The sequence below is a fragment of the Ornithorhynchus anatinus genome, chromosome 8 (assembly GCF_004115215.2).
Source record: "Ornithorhynchus anatinus isolate Pmale09 chromosome 8, mOrnAna1.pri.v4, whole genome shotgun sequence".
NCBI lineage: Eukaryota > Metazoa > Chordata > Mammalia > Monotremata > Ornithorhynchidae > Ornithorhynchus > Ornithorhynchus anatinus.
Genome location: NC_041735.1, coordinates 69,602,524 through 69,616,997, shown reverse-complemented (window position 1 = coordinate 69,616,997; position 14,474 = coordinate 69,602,524). Strand labels below are relative to the sequence as shown.

The window sequence follows — 14,474 nt, the reverse complement described above, 5'->3', positions numbered from 1 at the left end:
TTCTGTGGCTAGGGGCGTGACTCTCCCCACCACAGGTCTTGAAGAGCGGCTTGGCTTAGTGGAAAGAGCCAGGGCTTGGGAGTCAGAGGTCGTGGGTTCTAATCCCGCTTCTGCCACTTGTTAGCTGTGTGACTTTGGGCAAGTCACTTAACTTCTCTGGGCCTCACTTCCCTCATCTGTAAAATGGGGATGAAGTCTGTGAGCCCAGTGTTGGACACCCTGATTACCTTGTATCTACCCCAGCACTTAGAACTGTGCTTTGCACGTAGTAAGTGCTTAACAAATTATTATCATCTTCTCCCTAAGACCCATCCGCTCCCAGTCAGATTGCTCCTTGGGGAATTCATTCATTCATTCATTCATTCATTCATTCATATTTTTTGAGCCTTTACCGTGTGCAGAGCATTGTACTAACTTCTTGGGAGAGTACAATACAACAATAAATGGACACATTACCTACCCACAAAAAGCTCACAGTCTAGAGGGGATTGGGCTGGGTCATCCCCCTTTCTTGTCTCTTTCAAAGGCACCGTCCCTACATTCTCTGGAGGATGGACACCCTGTTTATTTGCAGGGGTCTGGCTGGAAAGGCTGGGCCTCGATCCATCATTTATAAATGGGTTAATTAATCGCTGGTATTGATCAAACATCTACTTAGTGCTCAGCACTGAACTGGGTGCTTGGGAGAGTGCACCAGAAGCAAATCAATATGGTATTTAATGAGAGCTTACTGTGTGCAAAGCACTGTACTAAGCGATTGGGAAAGTACAATAGAACAGATTTTGTAGACTGGTTCCTGCCCTCCAGGAATTTACAGACTAGAAGAGGAGCTTATAGTGTAGAGTGCACATTCCCTGACCTCAAGGGGTTTTAACGGCGGAGGGAGAGGCTTTGAAAGCTTTGTAGCCGGGCTGGTAAAAGCCTGTCTGTCAATCAACCAATCAATTTTATCTATTTAGTGCTTACTCTGTGCAGAACACTGTACTAAACACTTGGGAGCGTACGCGATAGCAATATGATAGACACATTCTCTGCCCACGAGCTTACAGTCTAGAAGGGGATACAGACATTAACATAAATAAATACATTATTTATGGAGATATACATAAGTGCTGTGGGGCTGGGAGTGGTGGGGGGATGAATAAAGGGAGTTAGTCAGGGTGACGCAGAAGGGAGTAGAAGAAAAGGAAAAGATGGCTTAGTTAGGGAAGGTTTCTTGGAAGAGATGTGAATTCAATAAGGCTTTAAAGACTAGGACAATAATTGTCTGATATGAGGAGGGAGGGCGTTCCTGGCCAGAGGCAGGATGTGGGTGAGAGGTAGGTGGTGAGATAGATGAAATCGAAGTACAGTGAGTAGGTTGGCATTAGAGGAGCGAAGCTTGCGGTCTGGGTTGGAGTAGGAGAGTAGCGAGGGGAGGTAGGAGGGGGCAAGGTGGTAGAAAGTTTTTAATTGGATGGTAAGGGGTTTCTGTTTAATGCAGAGGTAGATGGGCAACCACTGGAGGTTCTCGTCTGTCACAGAGGGCCTCTGTAATTCTCTGGGCTGTAACTAGGACATTCCCGAGAAAGTTATTCTACCCTTTCTCTTTTCCTTACATCTGCCTCTCTGGGTCTCTGCCCCTTTGTCATTTGCTCTGTCTCTCTCTGAGACTCCATCTTGGCCTTCCTTTATGGCTCAGATCCTGCCTTCCAGCCTGCCTCGCTCCTGGGTATCTCCGTCTCTTCGGGACATCTTATTCTTCGGATATCTCTGCCTGTGCCCTTCTGGTCCGCTGCCTCTTGGTCCTTGTGTCTCCACTTTTGTGACTCTCTGCCTCTGTCTCGTCATCTCTCTCTACTTTTCTCTGTCTTCCTGTGCTTCCTTCAGGGGAAGGGAGAGTGTTCTGTGTGACATCTGTGTAGCTATGTCCATGACTCCTGTCTGCTTTCTCCCTATCTCCTGTGAGATCCAGCCATTTACTGAATAGTCAGTGATATTTATTGGGTGCTTACTGTGAGCAAAGTGCCATCCTGGGGGCCCCGTGTGTGCAGGGCTGTGTTCTAGGCACCTAATGAGGACAGTGTCCTGTACTGGGTACCTACTGGGGGCAGAGTGCTTTACAGAGGGATGGGGGAGTCCAATAGGAGCACAGGATGTGAACCCTGCCTTCAAGGAGCTTATACTCTAAAGATTTTTTTTTTTTGGTTTGTCGCTGTTGCCTCTCTCACTTCTCCCTGGTGTTGCTGTGGAAAACAACTTTCCATTTCCCTTTTCCTCTCTCGGGCATCGTCCGTCTGGCCCGTGCACGGGACCAGGTGCAGGGAGCGATTGCATGCTTGTGACACCGGACGAGGGTTAGGGCTACGCGGGCTTGCCCGGGTCATCCCTGCAGACCCCGCGGTGGCCGGAAACCCCTCCGAACACCGTTTCGAGCCCTGGACTCCCACGCTGATTCCCCACCTGTCCCGGTCAGGGTCCTCCCGGCTCTCCCGGTCTGCCCGGACCCCCCGGCCCCAGCGGCGGCGGCTACGACTTTGGCTACGAAGGTGACTTCTACCGGGCCGACCAGCCACGCACCCCAGTCGCCCTGCGCCCCAAGGACTACGAGGTGGACGCGACTCTGAAGACTCTCAACAACCAGATCGAGACCCTCCTCATCCCCGAGGGCTCCCGGAAGAACCCTGCCCGTACTTGCCGCGACCTGAGACTCAGTCACCCCGAATGGACCAGCGGTAGGTCCGGTCCCACGAGGCCTGGCCCCTCCCCAGTGGACTCTCCATCCCCTGGACGTCGGAGACTAGGGTTGGTGGTGGGGTTGTTGATGGGCAGATTGGATGAGCCTGGGCTCCTCATTCATCCGTCAGACCTTCTGACACCCCACAGGCCCAAACCAGGTTCCTCTCCAAGTGTCCATATTTCCTCGTTAGTTTGAGAAGCAGCGTGGCCTAGTGGATAGAGCACGGGCCTGGGGGTCTGAAGGACCTACGTTCTTATCTCAGCTTCGCCACTTGTCTGCTGTGTGACCTTGGGCAAGTCACTTCACTGCTGAGAAGCAGCGTGGCTCCGTGGAAAGCGACCAGGCTTGGGAGTCGGAGGTCATGGGTTCAAATCCCGGCTCAGCCACTTGTCAGCTGTGTGACTTTGGGCAAGTCACTTAACTTCTCTGTGCCTCCGGTACCCCATCTGTACAACTGGGATGAAGACTGTGAGCCCCACGTGGGACAACCCGATCACCTTGTATCCTCCCCAGTGCTTAGAACAGTGCTTTGCACATAGTAAGCGCTTAACAAATGCCATTATTATTATTATTCCCTCTGCCTTAGTTACCTCATGTGTAAAATGGGCATTAAGATTGTGAACCCCAAGTAGGACAAGGACTGTGTCCAACCCAATTTACTCATATCAATCCCAGTGCTTAATACAGTGCCTGGCGCATAGTAAGTGCTTAACAAATACCACTATTATTATTATTATTTTTATTACAAGTCTCATAGAGTGCTTGATCTGGTCTGAGGGAGGTTCAATCAGTCACTCAATAAACTCAATAAATTTATGGAGCTCCTATTGACTGCAGAGCTTGGGAAAGCAAAACACCCAATCCCTGCCCACAAGGAATTTACAATTCACTGGGAGAGACAGACAGACAGAAACCAACTACTTACAAATAGTGGAAGCAGGAAGAAGAAAAGGATATAATAGGGGTAGCAAGATTATATTGGAATGAAATAGCTGAGTAGAAAATTGAATATACAACAGTCCCCACTGAAACAATCAATCAAGAATACTTACGAAGCACCTTCTGAGGGTGAAGCACTGCGCTAAGCAGTTGGGAGAGCACAGCCAAAGCGTGGTTCAGTGGAAAGAGCCCGGGCTTTGTAGTCAGAGGTCATGGGTTCGAATCCCGGCTCGGCCACTTGTCAGCTGTGTGACTGTGGGCAAGTCACTTAACTTCTCTGTGCCTCAGGTACCTCATCTGAAAAATGGGGATTAAGACTGTGAGTCCCACGTGGGGCAACCTGATTCCCCTGTGTCTACCCCAGCGCTTAGAACAGTGCTCTGCACATAGTAAGCGCTTAACAAATACCAACATTGTTATTATTATTATTAATAAGTCCCACGCCCTGTCCACAAGGGGCTTAGAGTCTAAGCCTGAAAGCTGACTAGATGTGGTTTGCCCAACAGGTTTCTACTGGATCGACCCGAACCAAGGTTGTACCATGGACGCCATCAAGGTCTACTGTGACTTCTCAACGGGTGAGACGTGCATCCACGCCCGTCCCGAGAGCATCCCGGCCAAGAACTGGTACCGCAGCAAGAACCCCAAGGAGAAGAAGCATGTGTGGTTCGGGGAGACCCTCAATGGTGGCACCCAGGTGACTGCGATGGCCCAAGGGTGGGGAAAAGTGGCTCTTCCCCACACGGGTTGATGGAGAGATTCTCACCTATTGGTGGGGAAGAGGAAAGGGCAGCATGAAGCGGGGGGGAAGCCAAGTGAATAGAACATGGGCCTGGGAGTCAGAAGGACCTGGGTTCTAATTCTGGCCCCGCCTCTTATCTGCTGTGTGACCTTGAGCAAGTCACTTAACTAGTCTGTGCCTCACCTCCCTCATCTATAAAATGGGGATTAAGACTGTGAACCCCATGTGAGACAGGGACTGCGTCCAACCTGATTAGCTTGTTTCTATGCCAGCGCTCGGAACAGTGTTTGCAACATAGTAAGCACTTAATAGTAATAATAATTTTGGTATTTGTTAATGTGGTAATTGTGGTAACAAATACTATTTTATTATTATTATTATTAATAAAGAGCAGTCAGTGTATCCCACCCTTACCTCCCCGACATTGTATGGGGTAACCCCACCACCCATTTCTGTGGGTTTGCTTTGGGATGAGGCTCCTCCAGAGTAACGATCATGGTATTGATGGAGCATCTACTACATGCAGAGCACTGTACTAGGCACTTAGGAGAGTTCCTAGAGTTAGGCAAAATCCTTGCCCTCCTGGAGCTTGTGGTTTAACAGAAGGAGTTGATGAAAGTATTGATTGGAGGCTTATTATGTGCTAAGCAGCGAGTAGATAGAGGCTAATCAGACCAGACACAGTTCCTATCCTATACTGAACTCAGTCCAAGAAGGAGGGAGAGCAGAGACCTTATGCACGCTTTACAGATGACGCAAGTGAGACCCAGAGAGGTTAAGTGATTTGCCCATGGTCACACAGCAGAACTGAAATTAGAACTCAGATCTCCTTACGCCTAGCCCCATGCTCTATTAACTCGGCCACGCTGCCTCCAGGCAGGTCCAAAGTGGACCTAGTAGAAGAACATTCCTACCTTCCAACCATCACTACCAGTCGTTCAATCCATCAGTAGGATTTATTGAGCACTTATTGGGTGCCAAACACTGTACTGAGTGTTGGAGAGAGTTCAGTAGAGAAAGTCAACTTGATCCCTCCCCTCCAGGAGCTCTAGCTGGGGGAGACGGGATATTAAAATAAATTACTGGTAGGGGAAGCACAGAGTATAAACCTGTATGTTAAGTGACGTGAGGGTGGGGTTGGCTAACCCAGATCAGATCAGCTCTGGGCCCCGGGTGGGGAGGATGCGGTGGGCAGCGGGGCCGGGGGTTCCCTGGGGACCCTGCCATCGGGGCTTACCTGGGCTCCCTTCTCCCCAACTGTTAGTTTGAGTACAATGATGAAGGAGTGACCTCCAAGGACATGGCCACCCAGCTGGCCTTCATGCGACTGCTGGCCAACCACGCCTCCCAGAATCTCACCTACCACTGCAAGAACAGCATCGCCTACCTGGACCAGGAGACGGGTAGCCTGAAGCGGGCCGTGCTGCTCCAGGGCTCCAACGATGTGGAGCTGCGGGCCGAGGGCAACAGTCGCTTCACCTTCACGGTGCTCGAGGATGGTTGCTCCGTAAGTGGCCGGTCCTCCGGTGCGGGGCGGGGCCGGGGGCCCGGAACCACTTTCTCTCCAGGGGCCCATCACCTTACCCTCATCCGTTCACTCCCTATTGAATCTTCTAGCATCCTCGACTTCCCCTCAGGCAATAGCCCATCACCGACCGCTTGTCCGTCGATCTGCCCAAACTCCTCTGGACACCGGTTGGTGTTTCTAGTTGTACAGCTTCCCGTGGGAACGGATTCGCTGTGCCCACGCCCCACGGGGGAAGAAGTGTTTCTTTTTGCTTTTTTCGAACCTGCCCCACTCCAGCTCCAATGGATGCCTCCTTGCCCTGGACACGTGGGGCGGAAATCTGGGGAGCACGTTTCACTTCTATCTTCATCAGCCGGCGGGCTTCCCCTGATCGTGGCCGATCCCGGCGTCAGCTGCGATCACAGAACGAGTAGCCAACTGTCTGAGCCTCCTCAATTCAGTTCCCTGCCCCAGTGACGTCCAGTCACAGTTATTCTACATCTCATTCATTCAATCGTATTTATTGAATGCTTACTAGGTGCAGAGCACTGTACTAAGCGCTTGGAAAGTCCAGTACAGCAATAAAGACAATCCCAGCCCACAACGGGCTTACAGTCTAGAGGCACATCTCCACGTGCCTACCCCACCCTCTGTTCCTCTGGGCACACGGGCATCCCAAGGGTCAGCCCCCATCAAAGACAGGAGGAATCCAGCTCCACCGGGACGGGGCCACTCTGTCCGGCCGCTTACCAACCTCCCTCTTCGCTCCTTTCCTCTTCCCAGAAAAAGACCAACGCCTGGGGGAAGACCATCATCGAATACCGGACCAACAAGCCTTCCCGTCTGCCCATCCTCGACATCGCCCCCCTGGACATCGGCGGGGCTGACCAGGAGTTTGGTTTGGACATTGGCCCCGTCTGTTTCAAATGAACGAACTCACACTAAATTAAACACCGAAAGGAAAGAATTCGAAGTGCTACCCTCTCTCTGCGCCTGTTGTGTGTGTGTGTGTATGTTTGCGTGTGTCTTTCTCTTCCTTTCCCCCACTCCCCCGTCTCCCCCCGCTTGTCTACGTGTTTATACTCCGGGCGAAAGAGGAGGAGGAGGAGGAGGAAGAGGAAGGTGAATCGGAGCATTGTGCAATGCTGTTTCCTACAGCCCCTGTCTGCCCAAAGCCCCAGGAAGGTATTTCACTACCCTGACCCTCCTGCCCCAACATCCCCTCTGCTGTGGGAAATGTCAACCTTTGTAAAAAACCAGAAACAAAATGAAAAATAAAAACCGTGAAAGCCTGCACCACTTGTGGCCTTTGAATATCTTCCACAGAGGTTCAAAACCCCCAACGTCCGAAGGTCTAAGCTACCTCAAAATACCAACCACGAGGGTCATTCAACCTCCTCCGCCGGCCCACCCTTCCCAGGGGGTTCAGCCTCTACCCAGACAGACTGAGGCGTTGTCGGTTTATCCCGAATCCACGGTGCTAACCAAAGGCAGTGCAGAGTGTCCTTCCCATACTTGAAGAAGTTTGATGGTGCTAGTGGGGTCTGCAAAGCCACTTTGCCGTTCTAAGTCGTGTGGGAGCTGTTTCAGGCCTTCCGCTTCCTTCCCCGCCGCTCCGCCGCCATCCCGCCTGGGATAAACATGTGGAGCATCTGCCAGGCTTCTGTCCTTTGCTTTTCTCCCTAGATGTTCCTTCTCTTCCAGTTTGCCCCCGCCTCAGCCTCACCAGCGGGCCAGGGGACGTCTCGTTTCTCCAACGATAAAAAAACCAAAAAATAGAAAAATTAAATTGTACCTATTTTGTATATGTGAGATGTTTAAATAAATTGTGAAACAACTGAAATAAAGCATGTCCGGTGTTCCAAAAGAAACCATTGAATGAGTAATATTCCTTACTTGGAGGCACGGGGAGATAACTGCACCAAAGCCACCGTCAGGGAGTTTCTGTTCTGGGCCCCGTGGAGGGACAGTCAGGGATGGAGAGGGTTTAGTCAAGGGCCATGGATGGGTGATGGGTCACTGAGAAGAGTCAGGGATGGAGAGGGGAGAGTCAGGGGTGTTGGACAGTCTGTCCTGGGTCACTGGGGCAGAGTCGGGGTTGGAGAGGGGAGAGTCAGGGGTATTGGATGGTCCGTGCTGGATCACTGGGGGAGAGCCAGGGACAGAAAAGGGAGAATCAGGGGTGTTGGTCTTTTGAAATGAGTTGAACTCCAGGGTAACATCCTTGAGGTCAGTGTCTCTCCAGGCCATGCTTCTCTCTGTTGTGCAGATGACCCTTCTAAAGCATCATTCTGCACACCTCTCCCCACTGCTCAAACCCCTTCAGTGATTGACCACTCCTCTCCACATGGAGCAGAAATTCCAAACTATTCATCGGCTCTAAGTGCCACCACAGAAACTCCTTCCCATTGGCTTTGATGCCCTCAAGCCCCTTATCCCCTCCTTCCCATCTCGCTACTCTCCTATTATAACCCAGCCTGCAAACTTCGCTCCTCTAATGCCAACCTTCTCACTGTACCTTGATCTTGTCTATCTCGCCGCCGACCTCTTCACCCAAATTCTGCCTCTGGCTTGGAAGGACCTCCCTCCTCATATCCGACAATGACTATCCTCCACTTTAAAGCCTTTTTTGAAGGCACATCTCCTCCTAGAGACCTTCCCTAAGCCCTCTTTTCCTCTTCTCCCACTCCCCCTGCATCACCCTGACTTGCTCCATTTATTCATCCCCGCTCCCTGACCTTATCCCCCCTCCGTAATTTATATAGTATCTGTCTCCCCCGCTAGACCGTAAACTCATTTTGGGCAGGGGACGTGTCTGTTGTTGTATTTTACACTTCCAAGCGCTTAGTTCAGTGTTCTGCACACAGTAAGCATTCAGTAAATACGACTGACTGACTCCACCAGCTCTCTTCCCACTCATTATTATAATAATAATAATATTGATGGTATTTGTTAAGTCCTTAGTATGTGCCAGGCACTCTACTAAACACGGGTGGATACAAGCAAATCCAGTTGGACCCAGTCCCTGTCCCATGTGGGGCTCACAGTCTCGTTCCCCATTTTACAGATCAGGTAACTGAGGCACAGAGAAGTTAAGTGACTTGCCGAAGGTTACACAGACAAGTGGCAGAGCTGGGATTAGAACCCATGACCTTCTGTCTCCCAGGCCCGTGCTCTATCCACTATTCCATGCTTATCCTCACTCCTCTCCCACTACACCCCAGCTCTCATGCTTTGTTCCTCTCAAGCCAGTCAACTTATTGTACCTCAATCTTCTCTTTCTCACCAATGACCTCTTCCTAACATCCTCCCTCCTGTCTGGAACTCCCCCTTCACTTTCGGCAGACCACTGTTCTCCCCATCTTCAGAGCTCATCTCCAGGAGGCCTTCCCTGATTCCTCTCTCACCTCCCCAGCCTACTTCCCCACGCTTGCCACTCCAGCATTTCCACATCACCTCAGCACTCGAGTACTGAGAATTGCACTGCAAAAGGTCTTACGTTCTTAACTTACAGTGCCACGAGGACAGCTATTTTCAAAAATTCATCTAGGATTTTATATGGAAATTCTAAGGCAGGTATACATTTCTCAATCCAATTATTTCTCCTTTACCAACTTCTGTTTCACTGAATCATGGAAATCCTTCAACCCCTCCATGCTCTGAATTCAGATTCTACATGAAGGCAGAGGCTGTTTTTCTCATGGTCCATAATAAATATCCATTTCCTCCCAAATTGGTTTGAAAAATGTGGATTTACTATAAAGTTTTCCAGAGGGGGAAAAACAAAAACAAAAAACAAGTTTGCTGAGTCTGAAATGGGTCTGGTGTCAGGCTATTAGTCACATCCCCTTGATTCTATTTATTGCTATTGTTTTTGTCTGTCTGTCTCCCCCGATTAGACTGTAAGCCTGTCAAAGGGCAGGGACTGTCTCTGTTACCGATTTGTACACTCCAAGGGCTTAGTACAGTGCTCTGTACATAGTAAGTGCTCAATAAATACTATTGAATGACTTCCTTAACTTCTATTTTTAGCCACTCAATCTCCAATGGCTCCTTCCCCGCTGCCTTCAAACATGCCCACGTCTCCCCGATCCTAAAAAAACCCGCTCTCGACCCCACTTTCCCCTCCAGTTATCGCCCTATCTCCCTACTACCCTTCCTTTCCAAAATCCTAGAACGAGTCGTCTACAATCGATGCTTAGAATTCCTTAACTCCCATTCTCTCCTAGACCCCCTCCGATCTGGCTTCCGTCCCCTCCGCTCTACCGAGACTGCTCTCTCTAAGGTCACCCGTGACCTCCTTCTTGCCAAATCCAATGGCTCCTACTCCATTCTGATCCTCCTTGACCTCTCTGCTGCCTCTGACACTGTCGACCATCCCCTCCTCCTCCATACCTTATCTCACCTCAGCTTCACGGACTCCGTCCTCTCCCGGTTCTCCTCTTACCTCTCTGGCTGGTCATTCTCGGTCTCCTTCGCTGGAGCCTCCTCCCCCTCCCATCCTTTAACAACTGTTGAGTTCCTCAAGGGTCAGTTCTTGGCCCTCTTCCGTTCTCCATTTACACTCACTCCCTCGGTGAACTCATTCGCTCTCACGGCTTCGACTACCATCTCTACGCAGATGACACGCATATCTACATCTCCGCCCCTGTCTTCTCCCCCTCCCTTCGGGCTCGCATCTCCTCCCGCCTCCGGGACGTCTCCACCTGGATTTCGGCCTGCCACCTAAAACTCAACGTGAGCGAGACTGAGCTCCTCATCTTCCCTCCCAAACCCGGTCCTCTCCCAGACTTCTCTATCACCGTGGATGGCGCGACCGTCCTTCCCGTCTCTCGGGCCCGCGATCTCGGTGTAATCCTTGACTCGTCTCTCTCGTTCACCCCACGCATCCTATCCGTTACCGAGACCTGCCGGTTTCACCTATACGATATCGCCGAGATCCGCCCTTTCCTCTCCACCCAGACGGCTACCTTACCGCTACGGGCTCTCGTTATATCCCGGTTAGACTACCGTGTCGGCCTTCTCTCCGACCTCCCTTCCTCCTCTCTCGCCCCGCTCCAGTTTATTCTTCACTCCGCCGCCCGGCTCATCTTCCCGCAGAAACGATCTGGGCCTGTCACTCCCCTTCTTAAACAACTCCAGTGGTTGCCTATCAACCTCCGCTCCAAACAAAAACTCCTCACTCTAGGCTTCGAGGCTCTACGTCACCTCGCCCCTTCCTACCTCTCCTCCCTTCTCTCTTTCTACCACCCACCCCGCACGCTCCGCTCCTCTGCCGCCCACCTCCTCGCCGTCCCTCGGTCTCGCCCATCCCGCCGTCGACCCCCGGGCCGCGTCCTCCCGCGGTCCCGGAACGCCCTCCCTCCTCGCCTCCGTCAAACTGATTCTCTTCCCCTCTTCAAAACCCTACTTAAAACTCACCTCCTCCGAGAGGCCTTCCCAGACTGAGCTCCTCTTCTCCCTCTACTCCCTCTGCCACCCCCCCTTCACCTCTCCGCAGCTAAACCCTCTTTTTCCCCTTTTCCCTCTGCTCCTCCACCTCTCCCTTCCCATCCCCACAGCACTGTACTCGTCCGCTCAACTGTATATATTTTCATTACCCTATTTATTCTGTTAATGAAATGTACATCGCCTCGATTCTATTTAGTCGCCATTGTTTTTACGAGATGTTCTTCCCCTTGACTCTATTTATTGCCACTGTTCTTGTCTGTCCATCTCCCCCGATTAGACCGTAAGCCCGTCAAAGGGCAGGGACTGTCTCTCTCTGTTGCCGACTTGTTCATCCCAAGCGCTTAGTACAGTGCTCTGCACATAGTAAGCGCTCAATAAATACTATTGAATGAATGAATGAATGCACAGCTTGGCAACAGATAGAGACAATCCCTGCTCAATAACGGGCTTACAACCTAAACGGGGGAGACAGACAGCAAAGCAAAGCAAAACAGAACAAAACAAAACATCATCATCATCCTATTCAGTAAATGAATAACCTACTCCCCAAAATGATTTGATTCATTCATTCATTCATTCAATAGTATTTATTGAGTGCTCACTATGTGCAGAGCACTGTACTAAGCGCTTGGAATGAACAAGTCGGCAACAGATAGAGACAGTGCCTCCCGTTTGACGGGCTTACAGTCTAATCGGGGGAGACGGACAGACAAGAACAATGGCAATAAATACAGTCAAGGGGAAGAACATCTCGTAAAAACAATGGCAACTAAATAAAATCGAGGCGATGTACAATTTCATTAACAAAATAAATAGGGTAATGAAAATATCTGACATAAAACAGTTCTCACATTCTGTGACTGGAGACTCCTAGGACAAGTGCGGTTGGTGACCGAGTCTCCCTCGTCCCAGTCTTAATCCCCATTTTACGATGAGGTATCTGAGGCACAGAGAAGTTAAATCATTTGCCCAAGGTCACATAGCAGACAAGTGGCAGAGCTGGAATTAGAACCCAGCTCCCCTGACTCCCAGGCCTGGATGCTTTCCAGTATACCATGCTGTCTCACTTGATAATAATAATAATAATGACGTTGGTATTCGTTAACCGCTTACTATGGGCAGAGCACTGTTCTAAGCGCTGGGGTAAATACAGGGTAATCAGGTTGTCCCATGTGAGGCTCACAGTTAATCCCCCTTTAACAGATGAGGTAACTGAGGCACAGCCAAGTTAAGTGACTTGTCCACAGTCACACAGCTGACAAGTGGCAGAGCCGGGATTCGAACACATGACTTCTGACTCCCAAGCCCGGGCTCTTTCCACTGAGCCACGCTGCTTCTCTCCATCCTCAACTCTAGAGCATTTATGTACAAATCCTTAAATCCTACCATTTCCCCTCTCTGTAATTGAAAGTCTGCCTACCCCTCTAGACTGTATGCTCCTTTTTTAAAAAAATGGTATTTGTTAGGGACTTACCACGTGAAAAGCCCTGTTATAAGAGCTGGGGTAGTCACAAGTTAATCTAATCAGGAATTAGAACCCAGGTCCTCTGACTCCCAGGTCTGGGCGCTTTCCACTATACACCATGCTGCTTCTCACTTGATACTCACTCCAGCCTCACAGCCCCGGGGAAGCAGCGTGGCTCAGTGGAAAGAGCTTGGGCTTCGGAGGCAGAGGTCATGAGTTCGACTTCCGGCTCTGCCACTTGTCAGCTGTGTGACTGTGGGCGAGTCGCTTCACTTCTCTGTGCCTCAGTTACCTCATCTATAAAATGGGGATTAACTGTGAGCCTCACGTGGGACAACCTGATGACCCTGTATCTCCCCCAGTGCTTAGAACATTGCTCTGCACATAGTAAGCGCTTAACAAATACCAACATTATTATTATCCTCAACTCCACAGCATTTATGTACATATCCTTAAATCCTACCATTTCCCCTCTCTGTAATGTATTTTAAAGTCTGCCTACCCCTCTAGACTGTATGCTCCTTTTTTAAAAAAATGCTATTTGTTAGGCACTTACCATGTGAGAAGCCCTGTTATAAGAGCTGGGATAGTCACAAGTTAATCAGGTCGGACGCAGTCCCTGTCCCATCTGGGGCTCACAGTCTAAACAGGAGGGAGAACAGGGATTGAATCCCCTTTTTGCAGGAGAGAAGTGAAGCGACTTGCCCCAGCTCATCCGGCAGACAAACGGTGGGGTCAGGATTAGAACCCAGGTCCTTCGGCACCCAGGCCTGGGCTATTCTCACTGGGCCCGGCTGTTTCTCCGTCCAGGGCCACCCAGCGAGCGGTAGGACTAGAATTCTGGTCTTCTGGCAGGCCTCTCACTGCCTCTTGGGTATTTGCTTTCTTTTTCCAATTTGTTTCCTGCCTGGGGAGGCCTCGGCCAGCAGGGCTTTGGCCCCCAATCCTGACAAACAAGTTCAGCGAGATTTCGAGCTGATTCTGCAGTGGGGGAAGCAGCCGCCTATGCTAACCTTGGCTGGGAAAGGCACCGCTGAATGTTTATTACATTCAGTGACTTACCAGGTAGGAGAGACAGTATTCATTGTGATTTATTTCATTTATCACATATTTATGAGGCTCCTACAATGTGCCCCTGGGGTAAATACAAGAAAATCAGCTCCTTTGCTGGACTGTAGGCTCCTTGAGGGCAGGGGGTAAATACAAGAAAATCTGCTCCTTTGCTGGACTCTAGGCTCTTTGAGGGTAGGGATCACAGCTATTAGACGCCCCTCCATTCATTCATTCAGTTGTATTTATTAAGCGCTTACTGTGTGCAGAGCACTGTACTAAGCACTTGGGAAAGAACAATACAACAGTAAACAGTGACAATCTCTGCCCCCAGTGAGCTCACAGTCTACAGCTTGGGGGCAGGGAATAATAATGTTGGTATTTGTTAAGCGCTTAGTATGTGCACAGCACTGTTCTAAGCGCTGGGGGTAGATATAGGGTAATCAGGTTGTCCCCCGAGGGGCTCACAGTTAATCCCCATTTTACAGATGAGGGAACTGAGGCACAGAGAAGTTAAGTGACTTGACCACAGTCACACAGCTGACAAGTGGCAGAGTGGGGATTCGAACCCATAACTGCTGACTCCCAAGCACGTGCTCTT

The 14,474-nt window shown here is 50.4% G+C and overlaps 1 protein-coding gene across 1 annotated transcript in view; it reads left to right on the top strand.

Annotated features, from left to right (window-relative positions):
* COL1A2 (collagen type I alpha 2 chain) overlaps positions 1-7,206 on the top strand; it is a 48,008-nt gene extending 40,802 nt beyond the window's left edge. Inside the window, exons 49-52 of the mRNA XM_029070540.2 lie at positions 2,456-2,714; positions 4,165-4,355; positions 5,665-5,907; positions 6,691-7,206. Coding sequence (XP_028926373.1) covers positions 2,456-2,714; positions 4,165-4,355; positions 5,665-5,907; positions 6,691-6,837 — 840 coding nt within the window. The 3' untranslated portion in view covers positions 6,838-7,206. The remainder of the gene's footprint in view (positions 1-2,455; positions 2,715-4,164; positions 4,356-5,664; positions 5,908-6,690) is intronic.
* The last annotated feature ends 7,268 nt before the right edge of the window (positions 7,207-14,474 follow it).